Genomic DNA, 23,008 nt, shown 5'->3' with positions numbered 1-23,008 from the left:
GTTCATGGCAAAATTGTTTAAAACAGAATATTGATGATTCTTGTCTGTGATGTAGACAACGTCAATGTTGTTATTTTTTTTTTATATAAAAGGCAAAGTGATATGAAAATTGTGTTTTTTATTGACTGCATGCCTGAGGTGTTGCAACATGTATCCAAGTGGGTCTAGACTGTGCTAAGCCATCGCTGGTCTGAGTTTTAAGGATAAGCCTGTGGACATAGGGAGCATATTTAATCCAGTTTACTTTGTTTAAACAGATGGTATTTTGGCGGCATTTAAGTTCAGAGGTGAATAACAACAATGGGACTTTGTGGTTTGTAATATCTATGTGGTTTGACGGGCATATTTTTCCATACGTTTGCAACTTCACTGTTGAAGAGAACAATACATGAGGGGTAAACTTATGACATTAGGTCATTGCAATTAATTAATTGCAATGACCAAATGGGCAAAAGCAATGTGTATATAATGCCACAGCATGTAAGTTAATGATTATTGTTTTTTCTACAGCTCAACTCTACTCCCTAGCCTAGTGCCTTTGTTTTTACACACACACACACACACACACACACACACACACACACACACACACACACACACACACACACAACACAAATACAATAATGTATATTATATTATAATAATGATATATTTTTCCAACCTTATGTCAAAAATGAGTCAGAAAAGGGAAATCATATTTAAACATTCTTGTGGGAATTAATAGAGCGCACAAAAAAGCACGTGTGAAAAGGCTGCAACAAAAGAGCCCTCCTTTACCTTCCTGGCTCATACTGGAGCGTCAACAATACAAATGTTTGTTGGTTTCATTGAAATTTCCAATAGGCCTCCATCCAAATAATTGTAATCTGAATAATTGTAATTGTTACGGCTTTACAAGAGAAAGACAGAAGTTGTGAATGTGTGTGAAACTGCAAGCAGAACATATTGTTGAAAAGCATTGTATTGAAAAGCGTGCAAAAGCAACTAACCAACACACATGAGATATATCCATTACAACATAATGTCCTTGGTTGGGGGATTAAAAGACCTCTGGAATGAATGGGTGTTTTAACAAAAATAAAAATAACCAGCAGGGGGTGGTGTATCACCTTCTGAGGAGGGTTTATTTTGAAAATGTGAACCGGAAGCTTTAACGATCACGCTCACATATCAGAGATCCTAAATAGAGATCTTCACTCAATTGCTTTAGGAGAGAGGGAATAAATCTACTGCATCGGTTTCCGAATTATTCCGAACAAAATGCAAATGTTACTACATTTGTAGTGTTTAGTGCAATAATTTCAATTCAAGAGTCTTATAGCATTATCATTAGAGCTGTTTAGTACACAACATACAAAACAGGATGAGTGACCAGAGAGTAAAGCGAAGGGTTTGGTGGACTGGAGTTCGGAGCGGAGTGGGAGCTCTTCTCCTCGGGAACGAACCACCCTCGCGCCTCTCTACTCATCATCACTTTCATCACTGATGGCCGACCCATTCACTGTCCCCTCTGAGTGACCACTGACCACAGCGGTGCACATGTGGCAAACAAGATAACGACGAGATAAACCGTGGACGTTTGTTCTGGTCGCGTGCGTCAGCATGCGCTCCCCGGTGCGCGGTGGTCAGCAGCTCGCTCGGTTAACGTCACCGTGTTTTAACGTGATAGATGGTGACGTTACGCACGGACTATAACTGTATCCTCACCAGCGGTGACGCGTTGGTTCCTGTAAGGTTTGTGCTTTATTACAGTATTAACACTCTTTTATCTCGTTTGCGTTTGTTCTTAAAAAGTGAATATTCGCCGTAAAGTAAAACGGTGACTTTCATTCGGGGTCCGCTGACCTTAACGTGTTGTTAATGGGTGTTACAGCGACATATGCTCGCTGCATTTGTTTTTTTTAAAGACGTTTTAACACTATATATATATATATATATATATATATATATATATATATATATATATATATATATATATATATTGAAGGGATTGGAATCTCCTCTCCAGGAAATTCCTCGGGTGTTCAAGAATTGACAGTACAGGTTATATTACAATCAAGATTATTTATTTAAGCCATTATTACACACATACATGAAATGCATACCTAATACAAGGCCTTGGACTCAGCTCCCCTGATGGTCTGCTCTGCACACAGTCTGCACACAGTCAGCACACCCCCAGAATGAGAGTGGGCCCCGTTCTCTAAGAACAATGGATATTTATGCCATTTCTGTGAGACACCTCCTTATCTGACTTTCATATTTGTCTCAGTCTTAGTAGCGAAAAAGGGAGCTGAGTCCGTCTGTAATTCAGACATCTAAAGGTCACAAGGGTGAGCCACACTGAGCACAAAGGCGGAATCTCCCACACCCGACAGGAGCCAGACAACCGTCCCTGTGCCAGACCGATAACGGCCAAAAACAAGCTTTATGTGTTAATATGCGGTAGCAAGGGCATATGAGGCCACAGCGGCCTCTTTCTAGTCTGTTTAGCCAAGGTCAAGAGCGACTGAGAACTCGACCAGTTACGATTTCCCATCAGCTTCGAGACACATTCTTTTAGTGCAAGCAGGACATGAAACTTTAGTCAAAGTAAGGCAGTACAACATATAAATCATTAAATTCTCTTCAATATATATAATATATATATATATATATATATATATATATATATATATATATATATATATATATATATATACCTTTGAGTGCCTATATCAGACAGGAAAATCCCTCACCTTTCGGCGAAATTCGCACTGGCGGTTCTACCTACCGACACCTGACTACATATAAGGAGAGGACAATGGAGATTTTATCCAACTTTTATTTTAATAAAAAAACCGAAATGAGTTTCCTCCGTAGGGTGGCCGGGCTACTGTTTATATTTAAGGGTTTAAGATCTATGTGTAGGAAAAAGTGTATCCTCTAGTTAATTATAATATATATAGTTATGCGGTTATAATCACTGTCACACAGAGAGAGGTGTGCATGTTCAGGTTTACTGGTGGAAACATTATTCTGTGTTCTAGACTAACAGTGACGTCTCCTCAAAGTAAAGTGGTATAACAGTATGACATAATATGGTCAAATAAAAAGGCTGGTACATTATACATATTATGGTATATAAGTGTAATATTATGAAGTGAAATGTAGTAGTAGCAAAACAATATTCAGTATAGTATAGCAGTATTGCATATTGTAAGTATTAAGTCTACAAAATACATATACACACTAGGGCTGGGCGATATGGACCAAAAGTCATATCCCGATATATTTAGGCTGAATATCGATATACGATATATATCCTGATATTTATTCTGCAAAGTGAGAGCAAATATTCAGTCAAAGTCAAAGCCAAATATTACATGTCACAAGTAGTTTTATTGAAACCGGCTATTTCAGTGAACAGTTGCAAAATCAAATGAATAAATAATAAACAGGTTTCTTCATCTGGTACATGAATAAATGCTCAGCTGTTCAAATAACATTAAAATGTAAACATAAACACTGTATAACAACAGGAGTACCATTTTTTAAATCAAAGCTCCGTAAGGTGCACATTTAAATAAAAAAATATCTTAAATAAAAATAGCCTATAAAATAAAATAGGCCAATCTTTTTCTGAAATAAATATATTTATTATTTAAACATCAGCTTGAGATTACCTTTTCCTTTTTGTTAACTCAATTTCTTATCTGAACAGTCTCAACCAGTTGCACAAAAAACAGACTATCTATAGGCTCACACGTCCTGCTCGACCACATATCACTGGTCAGTGCAAAATGGGTCACGTTAGCGAGCCGGCCAGCAAGGCTCTGCCTGACTTCGGTATACATTTGTGGCAGTGCTTCTCGTGCAAAGTAGTTGCGACTGGGAAGCTCATATCTCGGGTCCATAGTTTTCAGTAGCTTTCTGAATCCGACTTGTTCCACAGTTGCAACAGGGACCATATCTTTAGCAATGTGATAGGACACCGCTTTAGTTATAGTACACCACTTGCCACGTTTCTTTTCATAAGGCACACTGCGGGAAAATGAAGCTTGCAGTGAGCTTTGTTTCGGGGCTGGAGCTTTTTCGGGTTGTGGATGGCTCGCGGCTGGGGCTTGTGCAGCGCGCAGTTTCACACACTCTTCGTACTGCAGTTTGTGCCACTGTTTTAGGTGGTGAAAAAGATTTGTAGTGCTTCCACCCCTGGCTGTAACTTCTTTATGGAACTCCCTACATATAACGTGATTCTGTTGGTCATCTGATACTTTGTATCCGAACCATCTCCAAATTACTGAGCCACTGCTTTTTCTTTTGCTAACCAATTCCTCCTTCGCACGCTCCGCAGACGTTGTTGCTTCCTCCATGTTTGTTGAAGAGTGCCGGAGTGTCTGTTCCTGTTCCTGCCCCTCCCCCCTCTGTGATGAAAGAGGAGGGGCGGGGCGCAGGGAGCAGTGCAGAGAGCTCTGGGTCAGCAGCTTGCCTGGAGCAAGGATCACAGCGCAAATTTGAACTATATCGATATATGCAATATGGTCTAATTCCATATCACATTTAAAAATATATCGATATATTTTTTATATCGATATATCGCCCAGCCCTAATACACACACACACTACCGTTCAAAAGTTTGGGGTCACTTAGAAATGTCCTTATTTTTCAAAGAAAAGCACTGTTTTTTAGATAACATTACATTAATCAGTAATACACTATACATTGTTAATGTGGTAAATTACTATTCTAGGTGGAAACATCTGGTTGTTAATGAAATATCTACATAGGTGTATAGAGGCCCATTTCCAGCAACTATCACTCCAGTGTTCTAATGGTACATTGTGTTTGCTCATCGCACAGAAGACTAATGGATGATTAGAAAACCCTTGTGCAATTATGTTAGCACAACTTAAAACAGTTATGCTGGTGAGAAACGCTTTACAACTGGCCTTCATATGCATAGCATCACATATGTGGGTTCCATTATACTCTCAAAATGGCCAGAAAAAGAGAACTTTCATGTGAAACTCGCCAGTCTGTTCTTGTTCTTAGAAATGAAGGCTATTCCATGAGAGAAATTGCGAAGAAACTGAACATTTGTCTGGGCGACCCCAAACTTTTGAACGGTAGTGTGTGTGTGTGTATTGAAAAGGAATCCTCCTCGCCAGGATATTCCTCGAGTGTTCAAGAATTGACAGAACAGGTTATATTACAGTTAAGGTTATTTATTTAGCAATTACACACATACATGAAATGCATACCTAATACAAGGCCTTGGACTCCGCTCCCCTGCTGTCTACCTTCAATCGGTCAGCATGCCTCAGGATGAGTGAGCCTCGAACTCCGAGAGCAAAGGGTATTTATCCTCTTTCTATCTAACTTCCTTCTTATCCGACTCCAAAGATTTTACAAATACGTTAAAGGGGGAGTGGTCCATAAGTACATTGGCCATTGAAATGTCACCAGGATGAGTTGCTCTGTCCCAGGCAGGAACCAGATAAGGTGCCACGTATAAGGCCGTTAAGGCTAAAAGCAAGCTTATAGGGTTCAACTCGGGCAACATGTACATATAAGGCAGCATCGGCCTCTGTCTGACTGGGTCAGGAAAGGTCAAGTGCCATTGGTCTGTGGAACCGAAACCACAGAGTGGGAAGTTGGAGTTGTGCGGTTTCTCAGCCCAGACACACACACTCTTTTGCATGAAGCAAGCTTATCTCATAAACAGATTATTCAGTTAAACTATATAAATCATTAAATTCTCTTCAATATACAGTATATGTACACTTGGGTATTGTCAAAAGAAGAATTAAAACCCATAATGATCATAGTTTGTCAGCTTCTCGACGAGTGACGCTGTTCGGCACTGACTCGCCCGTCACTGCCCCCCCCCCCCCCCCCCCCCCCCCCCCCCCCCCCCCCCCCCCCCCCCCCCCCCCCCCCCCCGCCCCACTGGTGTCACCTTTTTCACCCCTTATGAGTTTGCAGGTCTGACTGTAAATGTTAGACCCAGTGACAGGCTGGCATGAAATGGCTTGCATAATGCTTAGTAAGGAGGCCATAATAATTTTTGACTCATGGCTGAAGTTAAGTTTCTCCAGCTCTCCCCAGGTTGGCAAAAAAAGCATCTCAAAATGCATCAGATTGATGCTTTAAAATATGGAATATTTAAATTTTTCTTACGGGAGAGAATGCCCCCGGAACCCACCTAGAGGGGTAATATCCTTCTCACCTTTTTCACCCCTGACCCGTTTTCATGCCTGCTATATTAGCTGTTTCCATACACATTCTCAACTCGCAGTAAATAATTACTTTTGCCATAAATGAGGACAGGTTTTATTGCAGTGAACTTTATAACCCAGCTGCTGTTGCTGTTGTGGGCCCAGTGTGGAAACACACCCATATTCACTGTATCAGTGGAGTGTGTAGAGAAACAAGTGACTGATTATGTTCTGTGTTTATAGTAATTTAAGTGCTCGAATAAGATGTAGCAGTATGTTGTGAGAGAGTTGAAGTGTGATTATTTGCTTTTTACCAGGTAGCTGAAAGAGAGAGAGAGAGAGAGAGACTTCTTCTGAGGCACCATGGCCCCACACCCGGCGGTTCAGGCCGTGATTGACCTCTCTGCAGGAGCCATAGGTAACTACCGTGCTTTGTCTCCCAAAATTAGCAAACAAACTATATTTAGTCTCTCAATGAAATGATCTCCTCCCCTCTGCTTCTTATTTGTATTACCAAACGGCTCACTCGCCATGTCTGACGTCGGAGGAGATTTTGATGACTCGTGTGTTTTTCCGACTCGCTTCTCTGTGTGTTCCCTTTGACTCTTTATGCCACTCAGTGGAGGGCAACTGTGCTGTCAAGGCTGTTCTCTCTTCTCAGCACATATGTTATGCACTGCTCCTCAAAATGCTTACAAATGGGTTAAATGCAGAGATACAATTTAATGTGTGTACCTTTTATTTATGTATATGACAGTTGTAAAGTTTTAAATACTTTTATTTTCCTGTAGTTTGTGAAACAGTCATACTCGTTTTTTGTTGGATCACTTCTGTTGTTGACGGGTACCTCACTGTCTTTTCTTCTCCAAGGGGGAGCTGCATGTGTCTTTAGTGGGCAGCCTCTAGACACAGCGAAGGTCAAGATGCAGACCTTTCCTAATCTATACCGGGGTTTCATCCACTGCTTCTCAACCACCTACAAACAAGTGGGTCTGCGTGGTCTCTACCAGGGCACCACGCCGGCACTGATGGCCAACATCGCAGAGAACTCTGTGCTCTTTATGAGCTACGGCTTCTGCCAGCAGGTCATCCGCTTCACGGCTGGACTGCACAACGAGGCTGTGCTGAGGTAGGGGGAAGTGAACCAGGCTGTCCTCCTTGTTCCCCTGGGAAACACATGTACGGTCTCTAACTGTCTTCTGTTTCTCCTTCCCTCCGTGGCAGTGACGTGCAGAAAGCCTGTGCTGGCTCAGTAGCGTCCATATTCTCCTCGCTGGTACTTTGCCCCACGGAGCTCGTCAAGTGCCGGCTGCAAGCCATGTATGAAATGGAGTTATCAGGCAAGATCGCTAAGACACAGAAGTAAGTTCCCCAGTCTCCCCCTGAAGATCCCCTGACATATTAATGTGTCAGTAATACTATTGTAGTGTGTGTGCATTGACTGAGCCATACGTGCCTCCTCTCTGTCTGAAGTACAGTGTGGTCGGTGGTGAAATCCATCATCAGGAACGAGGGGCCACAGGGCTTCTTCCAGGGCCTGACCACCACCATAGCCAGAGAGGTCCCTGGTTACTTCTGCTTCTTCGGTGCCTATGAGCTCTGCCGCACCACCTTTTCAGACTACTTGAAGTGTGAAAAAGACAACATAGGTACTGGGGCAATGTTCCACCTCCATCATCACAAAGCAAACTATATTTCACCTTCCCCCTTCAACTCAAACAAAGACTATATATACATGTCATGCCTGTTCTCTGGGTATTTATTTAAATCTAAAAAAAATCTAAAATTTAGATCTAAATGAGGTTGTCTATGGAAAAGCAGTGCTAAAAAAAAGTTAATAAGCTAATGTTATCACTGATAACACAGTCACAATCCAATCGTGCATGAGAACGTTCTTAATTTCTTATCTTATCTGCCTCAGACCATGCGTCCGCACTAATGAAGAAGTCTGGCCAGCTGTCCTCATGTAAACACAAACCTTTTAACTAAATGCGTCTCATATTAAAACCACATTAATTAAATAGACAACAATGTTTAAAACCATTAGTTTACTAATGCGTTGGCCAAATTGAATAACTAATTGACACCCTTTCATCCTCATCAATGATTGTTCTAATTAGAATATATTATATATGTCGAAGCTTCTATTGAGGTTTTAAAATGAAGCTATTGTGGTTGCATAAATGTAATTTATGGTGCTGCTAGACCACCCCGTTAATACAGGAACGTGTCGGCAAGCAGGAGAGCAAACCGTTTTTAGACTAGGGGAAACTTTGGTTTTGGAATACTAATTGCTAACTGATGTGGTTTGAAGCAGAATATTTGTTTTAATTTTAGAAAAGGTTCCATCTTCTTTTCAATAAATGTTTGACTTTTGGACTTTACAACTCTCTGTATCTATTGGAAATGTTTGGATCAAGTAGGAAACAACGCAGCCACCACTGAAATGTAATTCTACAAATAGTATTCTACTAATAATATTAGTGTCGCTTGATCTTGACCTGCACCTGTGCAGAAATACAGAACTAACCGAATGAATAAACGTGCAAAAAAATAATTGAAATGTTGATTTAGAATTGGAATGTCAACATTATGAACAAAGCTTTGAACTATTCAGTACAGACCTAATTCAGCTATGAAATATCTGATTTAGGGACTATACTTCTCTCCTTTACAGAAACGTATATAGATAAATGTGTGCGTGGCAATACGCTGATTCTAGTGACAACAATTTGACACAAATATTACTGAATGAGGCCCAATGTGCTCACAGATTCGTGATATAATGTGTTGTGGATTTTTTATTTATTCTACTACATTTAGTTACTAATGTTACAGTTGCTGGACTTTAACTTCGAAATACGTCTTAGCAATTAAGATTTTGGATTTATTTCCCATATTAAAAAAATGTCCTCTTCATTCACATATATTTGCTTTCACCTCCCTACACATCTGATTGACAGTATCATTGTGTGACTGTTTCTGTTGAAGGTGTGGCTCCAATCATGTTCAGCGGTGGCTTCGGGGGGGCTTGTCTGTGGCTGGTCGTCTATCCCTTTGACTGCGTCAAGTCTCGTATCCAAGTCATGTCAATGACGGGCAAACAGGCAGGCTTTTTCAAAACCTTCATGACCATTGCACGTACTGAAGGTAGGTAGGAGGGGTGTTTAACATTTTGTTTTTTGTTTGTTTTATGATTGCAGCAGAGATGTTTGGGTTTCAGCTTTATGTTATCAATGGGAATGTAATCTGCCGTTTCTTCTGTTCAGGCGTGAGAGCGCTCTACTCTGGTCTAACCCCCACCATGGTCCGCACCTTCCCCGCTAACGGAGCGCTGTTCCTGGGTTATGAGGCCAGCCGCAAGATCATGATGAAGAACTTTGACAGTTAAAATATGCACAACACAAATTAAGGAGTACTGAAGAGTATTGTAGCCATATAACCTCATCAAAACTCCAGTTGAAGATTATTTTGTATGGGACCTGGTTTCTGCCATTTCCTGCTTTTGTTTAACATAACATTAAAACTGCCACACCATTTATTTTCAACTAACACCTCTCGTGTTTAAATCTTTTAAATCCTTGTTTTGTTTTATTTTTGGGATTTAGATCTAGTTTTTTTTTTTAACTCCCCAAAGATGCTATGCCAACACACCGCATATATGAGAAAAATATATGTGCAGCACAGTATTGAAAAACCTTAACCAGCCTCTTTGTGAGGGATTGTTAACACTCCAGTTAGTTGTGCGATGTCTACCTCAACTATGTCGAATCCGCACAGAACCATCTCTCTCTGCCAGTCATTTCAAATCATTCTTTACTTCCTTTGTAAGCTGGTACGTAGGTAGGAAAAACACTCCATGAGGTTGTTTGTTAACGCGCACAATCTTAAAGGGGGATCTATCTGCAGAAATGGGTCATAATACTCAGTGTATAGTCACCTGAAAATAAGAATCGTTGTGTTTTGGTTATCTTAGAATGAGCCCTTCGTATCTACAGGGAGGTATTGTGATATGCACAAAGAGGTATTGTGATATGCAGCCACACCGCTGGATGTCACCAAATCCTACACACTCTCCATTTAAATCATTACTGTAGCTCATTGCATAAAGGTTTTATTTAGAAATGTGAAGTGGCATTTACTGATTACTTTAAGTTGCCTACAATGTGTTGTGTTTGCAATGATTGAATCCTTCACAGCTGAGTATGCGTCTCAGTCTTGGATCACATCTCAGTTTGTAATGTCACAATTCTAGTTAGCAAAAAAAAGTGAAACATTTGGTTACTTATCATATTGAGCAGCTTTACTTTTTAAACAGCCTTAACTGAAGACTTTCATGTTTCATCAGCCTCAATAGAAACTGACGTTTTTTGTGTTTACGTTTTTGCCCCCTCCTGTTGTGATTAAGGTTCCACTCTTTTGGGACCCAGTGCTTGCCTTTTTAAATTACGACACTTTGCCTTTTTCTGTGGTGTAACCTGGATTGTTCTGTACAAGACAATGAGAAAAATATCAACTGCCTCATCAAACGTGCCATTTGCACACTGCATTCCTCGTGCGGGTTTTTCTAGTATTTAGTGGTTGGCGAGTGAGAAACGTTAATTGAGAAATGTAGGAATTTTAAAATGCTAACAATTGGAGACGCTGCTGCAATGTTTGTGTAGATATCTATCCTGATACTCATTGCAGCAATACTACCTACAATAAAGGTTCCATTGAAGAATAACGTTGGCCTGCATTTCATTTTACTAGCTATTCCTTGGAGTCCATTATTTTAACTGAAAAGCGCGACAAAGCAAAAGCATAATATTCATGTTTAACGCCAAATATAATGTAAGGCAACACGTAATTGGATGCTGCTTATATTTAAAACCAATTTATTTCAAATAAACCATATAATTAGTGTGAATTATTTCTAAAACCATTTTCATGGCATACCTTAATACATTGCAAACATTTCAGATCTGTGTTTTATTATAATGCAGAATTAAGCATAATGACATGCACACAAAAAGTATAAAAATCGACAACATCAAAGTAAATGCAGCAGAAACACTTCTCTCAATCTTCCAGCAGGGGGCGCCAGTCAGCTGTCAGGAACTCACAGCGGCTGGAAGGAAAACACACCAAAGACGTGAGGAAAGATACTCTTTTTAAGTGAATTTGAGTCCCCACAACACCAGAAACACTTCCATCTATTCGGTGTCACTCTTCTCACCCCCTTCTCGACGCAGGCGCCACACAGGCAACCAAAGAGCCCGTTGATCATCTGAACGGTGCAGAGGATCAGCTGCAGACTGCTTGTGACCAGCAGAGTAGCAAACAGCCCAATGTTGAACTGCACAATGTCTTTTGGCTCTGTGCATGTAATCCACTTTGAGTCGTCGGTCAGGTAACTCGAGTCACTGTGCAAAGGAGGAGGCGTGTTAGTGATCGGGACTTTAGAAACGTATGAAATGTCATCGAGAAGTTTCTGCTGCGTGTCACCTGTCTTTGAAAGGTGCCCACCAAACCAGAATTGTTTTGCAGAGGGGCCCATTTTGCAACCCGAGTACTGCCACAATGAAGCTGTACAGGGCGCCAGCCACCCCCACTGCAGCGAAGGCAATTGATAAGAACATCTGCAGAAGTGAAATGATAAGAAAAGGTCAGAAACATTTCTGTTGCAGTTCAACACAACATTCCTTGCTTCCTGAATTATTCCCCATGCTTCCCTCCTCCTCATCCCCCCTCACATTTCTGTCATACTATTGATAAATGAGTATTTATTGGTTTAAGGAGGGACAGGCTCAACATTTGTTTCAACCCACATTCTTCACATTTTATCTGTCCATCTGTTTTCCCCTGCAGTCTAAACCAAACCAGCTGCAACATGTTTCTCATTAGTCTGGTCGGACTAGGTTCACTGACATGTCCTATTTCTAGAGCGGGGTCACACTTTATTTACTGCACTGCGGTTGTCATACTGCACCTATCATCAGACAAGGTGAAGAAAAACTCAAACAGGAATACATTTTTAATCGTCATGTTATTCAAAAACGTTGTGGTGATGTTATATCATTGAAATAATTCAATAATCTCTCTGCATACATTTGACACTTTAAAATATTATTTACAGATCAAGGTGATGGTTTCATAATTCATAACTGTATGATGTCTATCTACTTATTAAATTAAAGTGCAACTGGCCTCTAAACACTTTAGCTTAAATGTAACTAAATTACATTTAGGAAGTCTGTATTTGAATGTGTTTATTAATTGTTAATTAAATTCAAATTATCATTAACTGGAGAAGTGTATTCCTACATATATAGTATGTAGCTTTAATGTTAATCATTTACATTTAAGCCATCCGTCGTCTTTCACTATCTCATGAGTAGTTTGGACCGACTCACCCCACAGCGATTCCCACAGCACCCCTGTTTTCCAGTCAAGTGGATGTAAAGTGCTGGGAGCAACACCTGTGGCAGGAAAAAACTAAATTGCATTTAACTGCACACCAGTTTAAAATCCAGTGCTTTTCTGAGGCAGCACACATTTCAGAGAGGAATCTTAAGCCGCGTGTTGTGGAGAGTCACACCCTTCAGTAAAAGACTACTCACCATTAAACCTCCTCCGACGAGTCCCCCCATGTATTTCACCTCCTCAGTGATGTGTCCGTCCTTGGCATACTTGATGTCTCCGGCAGGAAAGAATAACACAATGTTGCAGATGATGGATATGACTGCTAATGGATACAGAGCCACAGCAATGAAGCGGGAGCATTTTCCAGTACACATGTTGTCAGAGTGAAAACTGACTGCTGTGATACAACTTGTTCAGTTAGTTTGAGCTGAGCTGAGATCCTTCCTGTTTTCAGAGAGATGTTCCTCCTGAAACTGACCCACAGAGTGAAACGTATTTGCACTGCGAGCAGAAGCCAAATACAGAGAGTGATGTGAGGGTGTGGGAGGTGTAATGACAAACTGATAACGTGGACAAACAAAGCCTGGGATAGGCCGCAGAATATGAATGTGACTCATTTCCTGAGTAACAATGCTTGTTCTGTGGAGATGTGAATTTATTCAGTTGATCTGAGTCACACACAGTATTGATGGTCACTTCACTAATACATACTTTTGTTGAGTTTAGCCGCCAGAACTCCAAAATCAGTTTATTGTATGTTGCTGCAAAGTGCTACTAGAATGTCTTGGTGTGGATTGTGAGAGAGAAGAGATTTACTGTGAGGCATGTTTCAACTCCACCTCTTGTATACAGTATGCTGGCGATGTATTGACATTGTGACGCCAAGATCAAAGCATAGTTGGACTTTAGACTAGTAGCTGCATGCTTGGCAGAACAAGAACTATGCGTCATTGACAACCACTACAAAACATTGATAAATGACCATAATGTATGATAGTTAACACAAACTGGACGGGCTACATTTTTCAGTTTCTCTGAGCTGTTCACTGCATAGAAAAAAATAAAATAAAAAGAGCAGAAGAGCCCATGCCTCCCAAAACATGCCGTCTCCAAGCAACACTCGGGCATGGCAGTGATCCTCGTCAGTGATAAAGGTTGTAAATATTGATTGAGTTTCTGTCCTCAAAGTGGTATTGTAGCGTCATTTTTTGCAATACACAATCACCATAACTTACAACTGATTCACTAACTCAGGTTTTCATTCGTTTAAGGAAGCTGTGGTAAAGATTAATTTATGTGGAAAAAGGTTTGTGAAAAAAGTCTGGAGGTGGATTCCCTTCCTTTCCTTTCATTCACAAACAAATTAATAAATATAGAAGATGATTACTGTAAATAGTGAATTCTGCTTTGACCTGTGAGGGGATGAAACAAAGTTATAAAGTCGTACATAATAATTCACTTTAAATTAAATTAAAAATGTTTTTAAAATGTCACTGCAGGGACTAGCATAGTCAATTATTGTTAATTTGCTGAATATCTGACCAAACTTGTTTTACTCACTTTTTTTACTTTCACAGAAACACATATCTGGGTGCTGAGAGAGAAATAATCTACGTTTGGTTTAGGATTCCCACAATCGTGGTAAATGGCCTATACTTGCCTCTCTCCTGGCCGATAGGCTCTCCTGGCATCTAACATGTTGACCTTCCTTCCTCCAAGGGGAGTAACAACCAGATGTCCAGTTTATATGCAACAATCTGAGATAACACTGTAACTTTGGATATAAATGTTTGTACATTATTGAGCAACATTTACCCTTGTTATACATTCACCTCATGTTGGATCTCTTTACGGTAATTAACCACTAACTCACACTTTGTCTGCACGAATTTTGCCCTGAAAATACAAGTGTCGGATTTAGGCTGAAATGGCTGAGGAGGAGTAAGATGTCCCAAGAACTATCTAAGGACGCTAACAATGACAACGAGTCAGCCGCCATGATTTACTGTGTACCATGACAACAACGCCTGGACTTTATCCACCTGTGTCAGTCTCACATGTTTCATGAGTTAAAGCTGCTAAAGAGGGAATTCAGAGCGTTTCTGTTGACTCCACACAGCTCTCAACATGGCGACGGCTGAGCCGGCGGCTAAAAGCTAACATGCTAACAGTTTAAACAACAGCAGCAGTGCTGAGAGTGTTTACCTGAGGGGTAACAGGAGGGGGCGCTACGCTCTGATGACACGTTACAGCTGTGAGCGAACTCAGACTCATCTCTAGACAACAAAGACTCCAGGAAAGATTTTCTTACTTTGTTTACACAAACAAGAAAACATTCAAACCCCTGAACTATTGCTTTGTTAATACGCTAAACCGTTATAAGAACGAGGTGGGATTAAACGATCATCTTCAGCAAGATGATTGAGATCAAATTAAAAGAATAAAGCTGAAGAAAAACTTTCATTTCATTTTCACTACTGAACAATACAATCATATGTAATTGACATTAATGATTGACTTCATGAACTGAACCTCAAAGTCTTTTTAAATAAATATTGTTATAAACTAAACTAAATATTTTATTTTGCCAACCAGATGTAATTACAATCAATGAATAGAGATTGATTTTTATAGAATGGAATTGCTATTGTTTCATTCAAAGTCTCTATTGTAAACTAAAACAGGATGCCTATACTTGCCTCTCTCCTGGCTGATAGGCTCTCCTGGCGTCTAACATGTTGGCCTTCCTTCCTCCAAGGGGAGTAACAACCAGATGTCCAGTTTATATGCAACAATCTGATATAACACTGTAACTTTGGATATAAATGTTGGTACATTATTGAGCAACATTTACTCTTGTTATACATTCAACATTAGATATAATGAAACGCGACACAGAACTTTAGCAGTGGATCAGCAGCTTTGATTGTAAGCCAATTTATTCAAACTTAAGCACGTAATTAGCATGAATTATTTTTAATAGCATGCTCTGTTCACAACACACCTTAATACATTGTGAAAATGCACATTTCAATTGAATCCCTTATCAAAGACAACAGCTATTTCAAAGTGAACGTTTTCTGCAGAAGCAGCCAGGAACACGACACTTGGTCTTACAGCAGGGGGCGACAGTCAACTCATCAGATGGGACATGGTTGCATCTTCACCATCCTGACCTGGAACTTATGCTTCCTGTCAGGAAAATAAACAAACACCAAAATAAATCAAACAAACAAAGGCGAGGAGAACTGAAGTGTTAGCTAATGTGAGAGAAATCAGACTCAACAACATGGTGAACTGAAGCGCGACCACTTTGTCTTTACCTCTTTGTTGCCGCAGGCTCCAAACAGGCAGCCAATGAGCCCGTTGATCATCTGAATGGCACAGAGCAACACCTGCAGGCTGCTGGCCGCCATCAGGGTGAAGAACAATCCAATGTTGAACTGCACCACGTTCTTGGGCTCCGTGCAGACTGCCCACGACTTCTGGTCGGTCAGGTAGGTGGAATTACTGCGTAAAAGAAGAGGCGTATAAATAACCACAACTCCATCATGTTTATGTCATCAGAACGATACTTCCGTTTGTTACCTGTTTTTAAAAGGTGTGGTCCAAACCCCACCATCTTTGCAGAGGGGCCCATAATTCACACCGAGCCCTGACACAATGAAACTGTACACGCCACCGGCCACGCCCGTTGCAGCAAATATGATGGATAGGAACATCTGCAGGTGTGAAATTACATCAAGGTCAGAAATGATCATCTTTACATGTTTTCAGATTTTAATTACATTTAGTGGTGTTCTGTATCTTTAACCCCAAAGACTAATGCTTCATGAACACTTTCACAGAACTTGAATTCCCAAATAAGTGTTCTTTCTGAAAAGCAGAAATGGACTGTGCTGTGGTTAATGGTGACTGTGCATGATCATGACTATCTAAAAGGTAAATGTTGTGCAACGGTGATGCAGCATCATGCAGCAAATTTCCTCATTCTCATCTTGACGGGTCTCCATCAAACACTTAAATGTACAATAGTTGAGTGTGACAGTTCTTCTTGAGCGTATTACAACAGTTTGATCAAATAACCTGAACTCAAGGTGTTCTTGCATGATTACTTTTTCTTTTATCTTTTACCGAGCACCTGAAATGTCTGACTTAGTCTCACCCCAAAGCGGATTCCACAGCACCCGTTTTCCGCAGTCAAGGTGAAGAAAATTGCTGGAATCAAAACCTGTGGTGTACACATTAGTTGACAGGGAATTAGATGCAGCATCGGTAAAACGTGGTAAACATAGCTGATAGGTTTGTTTAAATGATTCTTCACTTTGAGACTTTGCCTCTGACAGCATCACACAATGTGTGGTGACACTAAAGAATAATGCCATTAATTCGAAGTGTAATTAGATTAAGAGAATTACAGATCTGGAAGCACAAAATGATGACCCAGAACGGGCGAGATAATCACTGCAATAAACAAACAATATATAAAATATAAAGAAGTTTTATCTGATGCTGCACATTTCAGAAACAAGTTTATAGCAACTTTTTGACCAGTCACACCTTTCAGTAAAAGACAACTCACCATGAAACCTCCACCGATGAGTCCCCCCATGTATTGCACCTCCTGAGTAATGTGTCCATCTTTGGCGTACTTGACATCCCCGCCAGGAAAGAAGAGCACTATGTTACAGATGATGGATATGAGCACCAACGGGTACAGAGAGACGCCGATGCAACGGGAACATTTTCCAGAGCACATGCTGTCAGAGTGAAAACCGCTGTACAACTACTCGTTCATTAGGTTTTTGCTCGAATCCTTCCTGTTTTCAGAGAAGATAAGTCCCACAAATGACGGTGAATTTCTGTTACATGCACTTAGTGACTTCATTTTTTTGTGTCAATTATAGTTGTTGGAATCATTTTAGTCCAACAATCTTTGTATTCTTTCTTCAGTAGGGAGAAACATCCTCATTTCACTTGTAAAGTGTCTAATTGTATATTTGAACTCATCGAACTGTTCCGAATTAATGCATTACACTGAAAGATAATCAAGGAGTTCAATAACTTTAAAACTTTGTATTTAAATTGTCTCAACAATTGAAGAAAAAGGTATAAAAGCTCATGAAAACATGTTGTATTATTTATGTAAAACTTGCAGTCTTTGGAAAAGCTATTTCACTCTTCCACAACACTAAACCTCTGCAGACCCTGTATATTTTTACTACTTGGCCTTTCTATTTGGATAATTCCTAATGTTTTTGAGATGTCTAACTGAGGAAATGTGTGGACGCGCTGTAAGAGACATCTTCTGAGTTAAATGTATGAGGTGAATAATATTTGCATGTTCAAATATTCTGTTTTCTTTTAAGAAGACGGGGTAGATTCATTATGCAATGGGCCCCTGGACATACTTTATAGTTGTTTCACCTCTTTTTGTTGTAGTTTTGTGTCTCTTTGTAGTTGTTATCCATCGCTCATATTCCATCTTATGTTTCTTCCTGATCATCTTGAAGGAGTCTCCTCCTTGTTGGTACGAGTCTCCTTGAGTGACATGTTGGACCCCTGTGCCCGTTTGGCTCGTCCATGGGTAGATGTCATTTATACATTTTTTAACATGGTGTTTACATTTTCTTGTGGGAAAACAATCCTTAGAAACACAAATAACTAGCCTATTCAAAGCAGAGTATTTTCTTACGTCATAAAAACCTGTCTGAAAGGGTGTCTTTGAATATATTATGCATACCAAACTTCTTCACAAATGTATCATTTTAGTATTATCCTTTCAAAATGTATAGGGGAACATATTTTCCCAACAAAGAATAGGAGGCAGGTGGACTTCCGGTCTACCTGCATCGCGGGTCTGGGCTTCGTATCCTCGTGGCCCCCGCTGTGAGTATATTGGGGACCTTTGAACCACTCCCCCTGTTACTGAGGAGAGACTCCAGCTCACTGCGGGCTGCAGCTGACCCACCATGGCCACGTCCACCGTCAAAGACTTCCTTGTTACCTATTTAATGCCAGAAATATGTTACGAGAGGATTTTCGTCAACTTGAACGTGCACGGTGAGGCCCGTCGTGGGGGAATGTATGTAATTGAAGTAAGCGCGTGAAACGGGAAAACAAATCGTTCCAGATGTGCGGGAGGTGGGTGTGGTTTCTCCCATGGACTGTTTTAAAGAAGGTGTCTCTGAGTTACAGTTAAACGTTGTAAACGTTTTCTTTTTGTAACTTAAAACGGTGATATGCTCTTTGTTGTTCGCGCTATATTGTATATTTGGGTACTGTCCAACATGCATCTGATTGTTTGAATATTAGTCTTTTTTTTGTCGCAGGGCCATGTCTAAAGTTAATAACGACCAGAATTGTCGGATTTTGGATCTTACTGGACGCTCTTCTGGGTAAGAAGCCTCACCTTAAATCTGATTGAATCACATGACATCAGCAGCAGGCCATCACTAACAAAGGCGTCTCTTCCCCCCATAATGATTGACCATTATTGATTGTGTATTGTTTGATCATAATGATCAAACGAAACACTTTCGGTGCGCCGGTAAACTGATACTGCTGTACCAGTGTAGATGAGCATGATAACATCTTCATGGCATCTATCCAGAACCACACAGAACAATGAAATAAACAATGACTACTGGATAATAGGAGGTTTTGTGTCCATAATTGCAATGTTTCCCTCATTGTTTCCATATTGCTTGCTAATCTGGACACAGACACCAAACCCACTAAGCAACTACATGATAGTTGTCTGTATTCACTCCATGTCTGTGGTCTCCCTGCAGCACAGCTGCCACAGCTGTTGAAGATACTGTGGAGAAGAAGTGCAGAGGGCCTGAGTCTGACCTCCATGCTCCTGCAGCTGTATGCCTTCTCCTGTCCTGTTGTGTACGCCGTGGCCAACAACTACCCACTCTTGTATGTATTTAGGGACATTGAATTATTCTCGGTCTGTGCTGAATCACTGGCAGATCAGAGTCACATGTTTTGTATGTATAATCATGTTGCAACGGTCCCAATACTTACTGATTTGAGACGTAGAAACCGACTGACTTCTCTTTACTTCCACCATGCTGAAGTCTAGACACCCCGGGGTTCATCTGTTTGAGTGATGCTGGAAACTAAACGAATGTCATTAACATGTTCATACTTAAAGCTACATTTTACGTATTTTTTTTCTTCGTTTTTTAACATTTTTATGTTTAAAAGATGTGGCCTACGCATCTCAATGCACGTTCTGTCGTTAATCTAGCTCTGAGTTAATCTACAAGGAATTGAGTATTTCTCTGTTTGGCATGTGGCAGCATGTACCTGTTATCATCAATGAGTGCTTTCCATGTGTTTTACATGAACGGCTCTGCAGCGCCTGGACTGAAAGGCTCTTCACCTTGGCCCAGACAGCAGTGATTGTCTTCCTCATCCTGCACTATCGTGGTGATACCCTCACAGGTTAGCACACATACCTGCACATGTTTTTCAAATTCACATACCAAATAATGTATACACTTTCAAGATAATTCTGACATTATTCCATTTTGTTGTTATCAAGAAAGCCCATAGAAAGACCAAAAGCAACGTCTCAGTCGACATTTTGTGTGAAACTACCCAATGAACACTCAGGAAATCCCTAAGGACCTACCCACCCACATACGCTGCAAAGATACACTGCTTTTTATTCAGACAAACAACACACTACCACCTGAGAAAAAAAAAACCTTGCCGTGTACTAAAACAATCAACACTGTCCACAGAGAGATGACAGCTCTGCTCCGCTCAGCTGTTCAGTTTTACTCTGCGCTACTCCACACACGACCATGCGCTGGTAAAGAGTACACAGTACACACATACACACATACAGAGTGCATATGATGTTCTTGTTCTGAAAACTGTTCTTGAAAAAACGAAACTGAAACATGCACATTGTGTAAACATTGTAAATAGTTTGTTTTTTTATAGAACATATTTTGACTCAAATATATAGTAAATATTTTGTTTGAAAACAAAAACTGTTGTAATATTAATGTTTCATGTGCACACACCCCATGAAGCTTGATCTGTAGTATGAAGTAATTTCTCAGTCCCGAGTCTGTTACAAATGGAACTTATTGACTTGCAACAGTGATCTAAAAGCTAAATTCAGAGGCACAAGGAAAACCAGACATGACTGGACCATTTCTGAGAGAATTGCCTCCATCCTTCCCTGAGCAGACAAAAGTGATCAGTCGGGTAATGTACCTTTTTGGAAGCATATATCTGTGAGAAAACTTTCTCGACTATGAACTTTAATAAATGCAAGTACAGGTCCAGGCTTAGTGATGCCTATCGTGAAGCTGTACTCAGGGTTTCTACTGTGACCTGGATCAGGGTTTCACTGTGACCTGGATCAGGGTTTTCACTGTGACCTGGATCAGGGTTTTCACTGTGACCTGGATCAGGGTTTCACTGTGACCTGGTTTAGGGTCAATGTGGCTCAGCTGTGCGAGCAGAAGCACTGCCAGGTGTCTGGCAAGAAATAGAATAAAGTACAAATGTATTCAGGTTTTGCATTTGTTGGTTCAGTGCAGTTTCAATAAGTTATTTAAAAAATATATTTGCACTGTTAAAAACTATTATAAAAATGTATAGAAACTGCTGGTTGCCTTTTTTTATGACAAAAATATGTTATGAATGTAAAAAAAATTATTGCACTTTCTGTGTGGCCCTCCGATGAGATCACAATATCAATGGTGGCTCCGAGCCGAATTGAGTTTGAGACCCCTGCTCTAATATATCCTCACACTGATCTGTTGATGCGTGTCAGTACATTCATTCTATTTAGGAAGTATTCAGTAATGAATTGGGTTCTGATAAAGTGTACAAAGCTACAACAGGCTTAAACCTCTTGTACAAATTAAGGAACTGTGAAGCAATAAGATAAAAATCAACTCGTTGCAATATTCATGACTGCTTCTACACAGAAGTCAACTTTTGTACACCAGCCTTCTGAGTATAATTAGAAGCAGAACATTTTTGGTAACACGATCAGTGTTCCTTGCGCAGCATTTTTTTTTTGTGTGCATAAAGTTCCTCATTCAATTTGTTTTTTTGCTTGTTTGGCAGGGATGCTGGTCCTCCTGACTTATGGAAGTGTAATGCTCCTTCTGGGCTCCTATGCAGCTGCAGTAGTGGCCTCACTGATGCAGGCTTCCAGTTTGGCAGCTTTAATTGCAAGCAAGGTAGCAATGGCTTATCTTGTCAGTGAAATTTCTGAGCTGTCCTACAATTAATAACAACAAGTGTGAAGTGATCCTGCACCGTGCAAATCTATCAGGGGAATGAACGTATTTATCGGATTTGTGGTTTCCAGGTTCTCCAAGCCAGAGCTAACCACTGTAACGGCCACCCGGGCCAACTGTCGACTCTGTCTGTGTTACTGTCGTGGGCAGGATCTCTGGGTGTTGTCTTTGTGTCTCAGGTATGCAATCAGGAGTAACTCACAAACATTGCTGCACAACCGTTTTACACCACTCCAATCTGTCAATGTTGTCTTTACTAACTGCATCAAAACTTTCTCTCGTAGGAGATAGGAAGCTTGTTCACCACTTTGTCACAGACCCTGTCATCCGGTCTCAGCTGTGTCCTCCTGGCCCAGGTGCTCTGCAGCAAGAGCAGCACCGCCACCACCAAAGCGAAGAGTGAGTAGAGGTGGTGGACGGTGACAAATGAACACTTGCATAGTATGCAAAGCCTGCCACTCATTCAAGAAATGTTTTGTGATTCTTCGCCAGATGTTGGCATATCAGTGACTCGAATACAGCGCAGACATAACAGAAAATGTTTACAGCGTCTTTTTGTACAAAAATGCCTGTGTTCTATATTCATATCTACTTTAAAGCAAGTTGTGTGTCTGTGTAACCGAGAACTATTGTTGTCATGCTATTTAATCATTCTATACATTTCAAATCGTATTTCTGCATTTAGTGTCTCATTATTGTTAGGGAATTAAAAACAATCTTTTGTCGCTCTCTAGTGGTTTAAATAGTAAATACTTCACTTTCAGGGGGAGCACAGCATTCAATGGCAGGTATCAGCTGTCTTCCTCAAATTCCAGAGAGAATTTCCCTAGTTTAAGTAAATTTTAATACAGGGTTTTAAACTGGGGAAGAGGTTTAGTCATGTAGCAGACACACTCATTTGCACTCTTTGGTTTCACCGATTACTCACTATTCTGTGGTTAAAGCCTGCTGATGATGCATTTATGTCTCATCAGATTTCCCTTGTAGCCTCTCGCACTCAAGCATTTTCCAGGTGACGTCAGTTAGGTCACTAAGGGTTCAGGGCTTAAGGCCTCAGGAGGGACATTGGGGTTGGGCCCTTGTTAATAATTTCTCTGCTCGGATGTGAGAGACGGAACGCT

At 40.5% G+C, this 23,008-nt stretch overlaps 4 protein-coding genes across 4 annotated transcripts; 2 read left to right on the top strand and 2 right to left on the bottom strand.

Annotated features, from left to right (window-relative positions):
* Nucleotides 1-6,534: 6,534 nt before the first annotated feature.
* On the top strand, nt 6,535-9,589 carry slc25a15b (solute carrier family 25 member 15b; the record flags this gene model as incomplete). Its single annotated transcript, XM_079214308.1, has 6 exons — nt 6,535-6,616; nt 7,069-7,327; nt 7,423-7,560; nt 7,672-7,847; nt 9,190-9,348; nt 9,468-9,589. The coding sequence occupies exons 1-6, from the start codon at nt 6,562-6,564 to the stop codon at nt 9,587-9,589; spliced, it is 909 nt and encodes a 302-aa protein (XP_079070434.1). The 5' UTR covers nt 6,535-6,561.
* Nucleotides 9,590-11,090: 1,501 nt separating this feature from the next.
* Nucleotides 11,091-13,030, bottom strand: LOC306750216 (transmembrane 4 L6 family member 1-like). Its single transcript, XM_079233611.1, has 5 exons — nt 12,801-13,030; nt 12,594-12,659; nt 11,686-11,819; nt 11,417-11,603; nt 11,091-11,308 (listed from the first exon to the last, which is right to left on the bottom strand). The coding sequence occupies exons 1-5, from the start codon at nt 12,975-12,977 to the stop codon at nt 11,300-11,302; spliced, it is 573 nt and encodes a 190-aa protein (XP_079089737.1). The 5' UTR covers nt 12,978-13,030; the 3' UTR covers nt 11,091-11,299.
* Nucleotides 13,031-15,517: 2,487 nt separating this feature from the next.
* Nucleotides 15,518-18,164, bottom strand: LOC306750227 (transmembrane 4 L6 family member 1-like). Its single transcript, XM_079233622.1, has 6 exons — nt 18,031-18,164; nt 17,186-17,423; nt 16,769-16,834; nt 16,192-16,325; nt 15,927-16,113; nt 15,518-15,795 (listed from the first exon to the last, which is right to left on the bottom strand). Exons 2-6 carry the CDS (start codon nt 17,360-17,362, stop codon nt 15,787-15,789), a joined length of 573 nt encoding a protein of 190 aa, XP_079089748.1. The 5' UTR covers nt 17,363-17,423; nt 18,031-18,164; the 3' UTR covers nt 15,518-15,786.
* A 411-nt stretch (nt 18,165-18,575) lies between these two features.
* LOC306753972 (mannose-P-dolichol utilization defect 1 protein-like) lies at nt 18,576-22,294 on the top strand (the record flags this gene model as incomplete). Its single annotated transcript, XM_079237885.1, has 7 exons — nt 18,576-18,666; nt 18,936-19,001; nt 19,398-19,530; nt 19,976-20,061; nt 21,712-21,827; nt 21,959-22,066; nt 22,172-22,294. 7 exons carry the CDS (start codon nt 18,576-18,578, stop codon nt 22,292-22,294), a joined length of 723 nt encoding a protein of 240 aa, XP_079094011.1.
* Nucleotides 22,295-23,008: the final 714 nt, after the last annotated feature.

This window comes from Taurulus bubalis (genome assembly GCF_910589615.1).
Source record: "Taurulus bubalis genome assembly, chromosome: 2".
NCBI lineage: Eukaryota > Metazoa > Chordata > Actinopteri > Perciformes > Cottidae > Taurulus > Taurulus bubalis.
The sequence above is the reverse complement of the archived record's forward strand: the minus strand, read 5'-3'. Positions and strand labels throughout refer to the sequence as shown.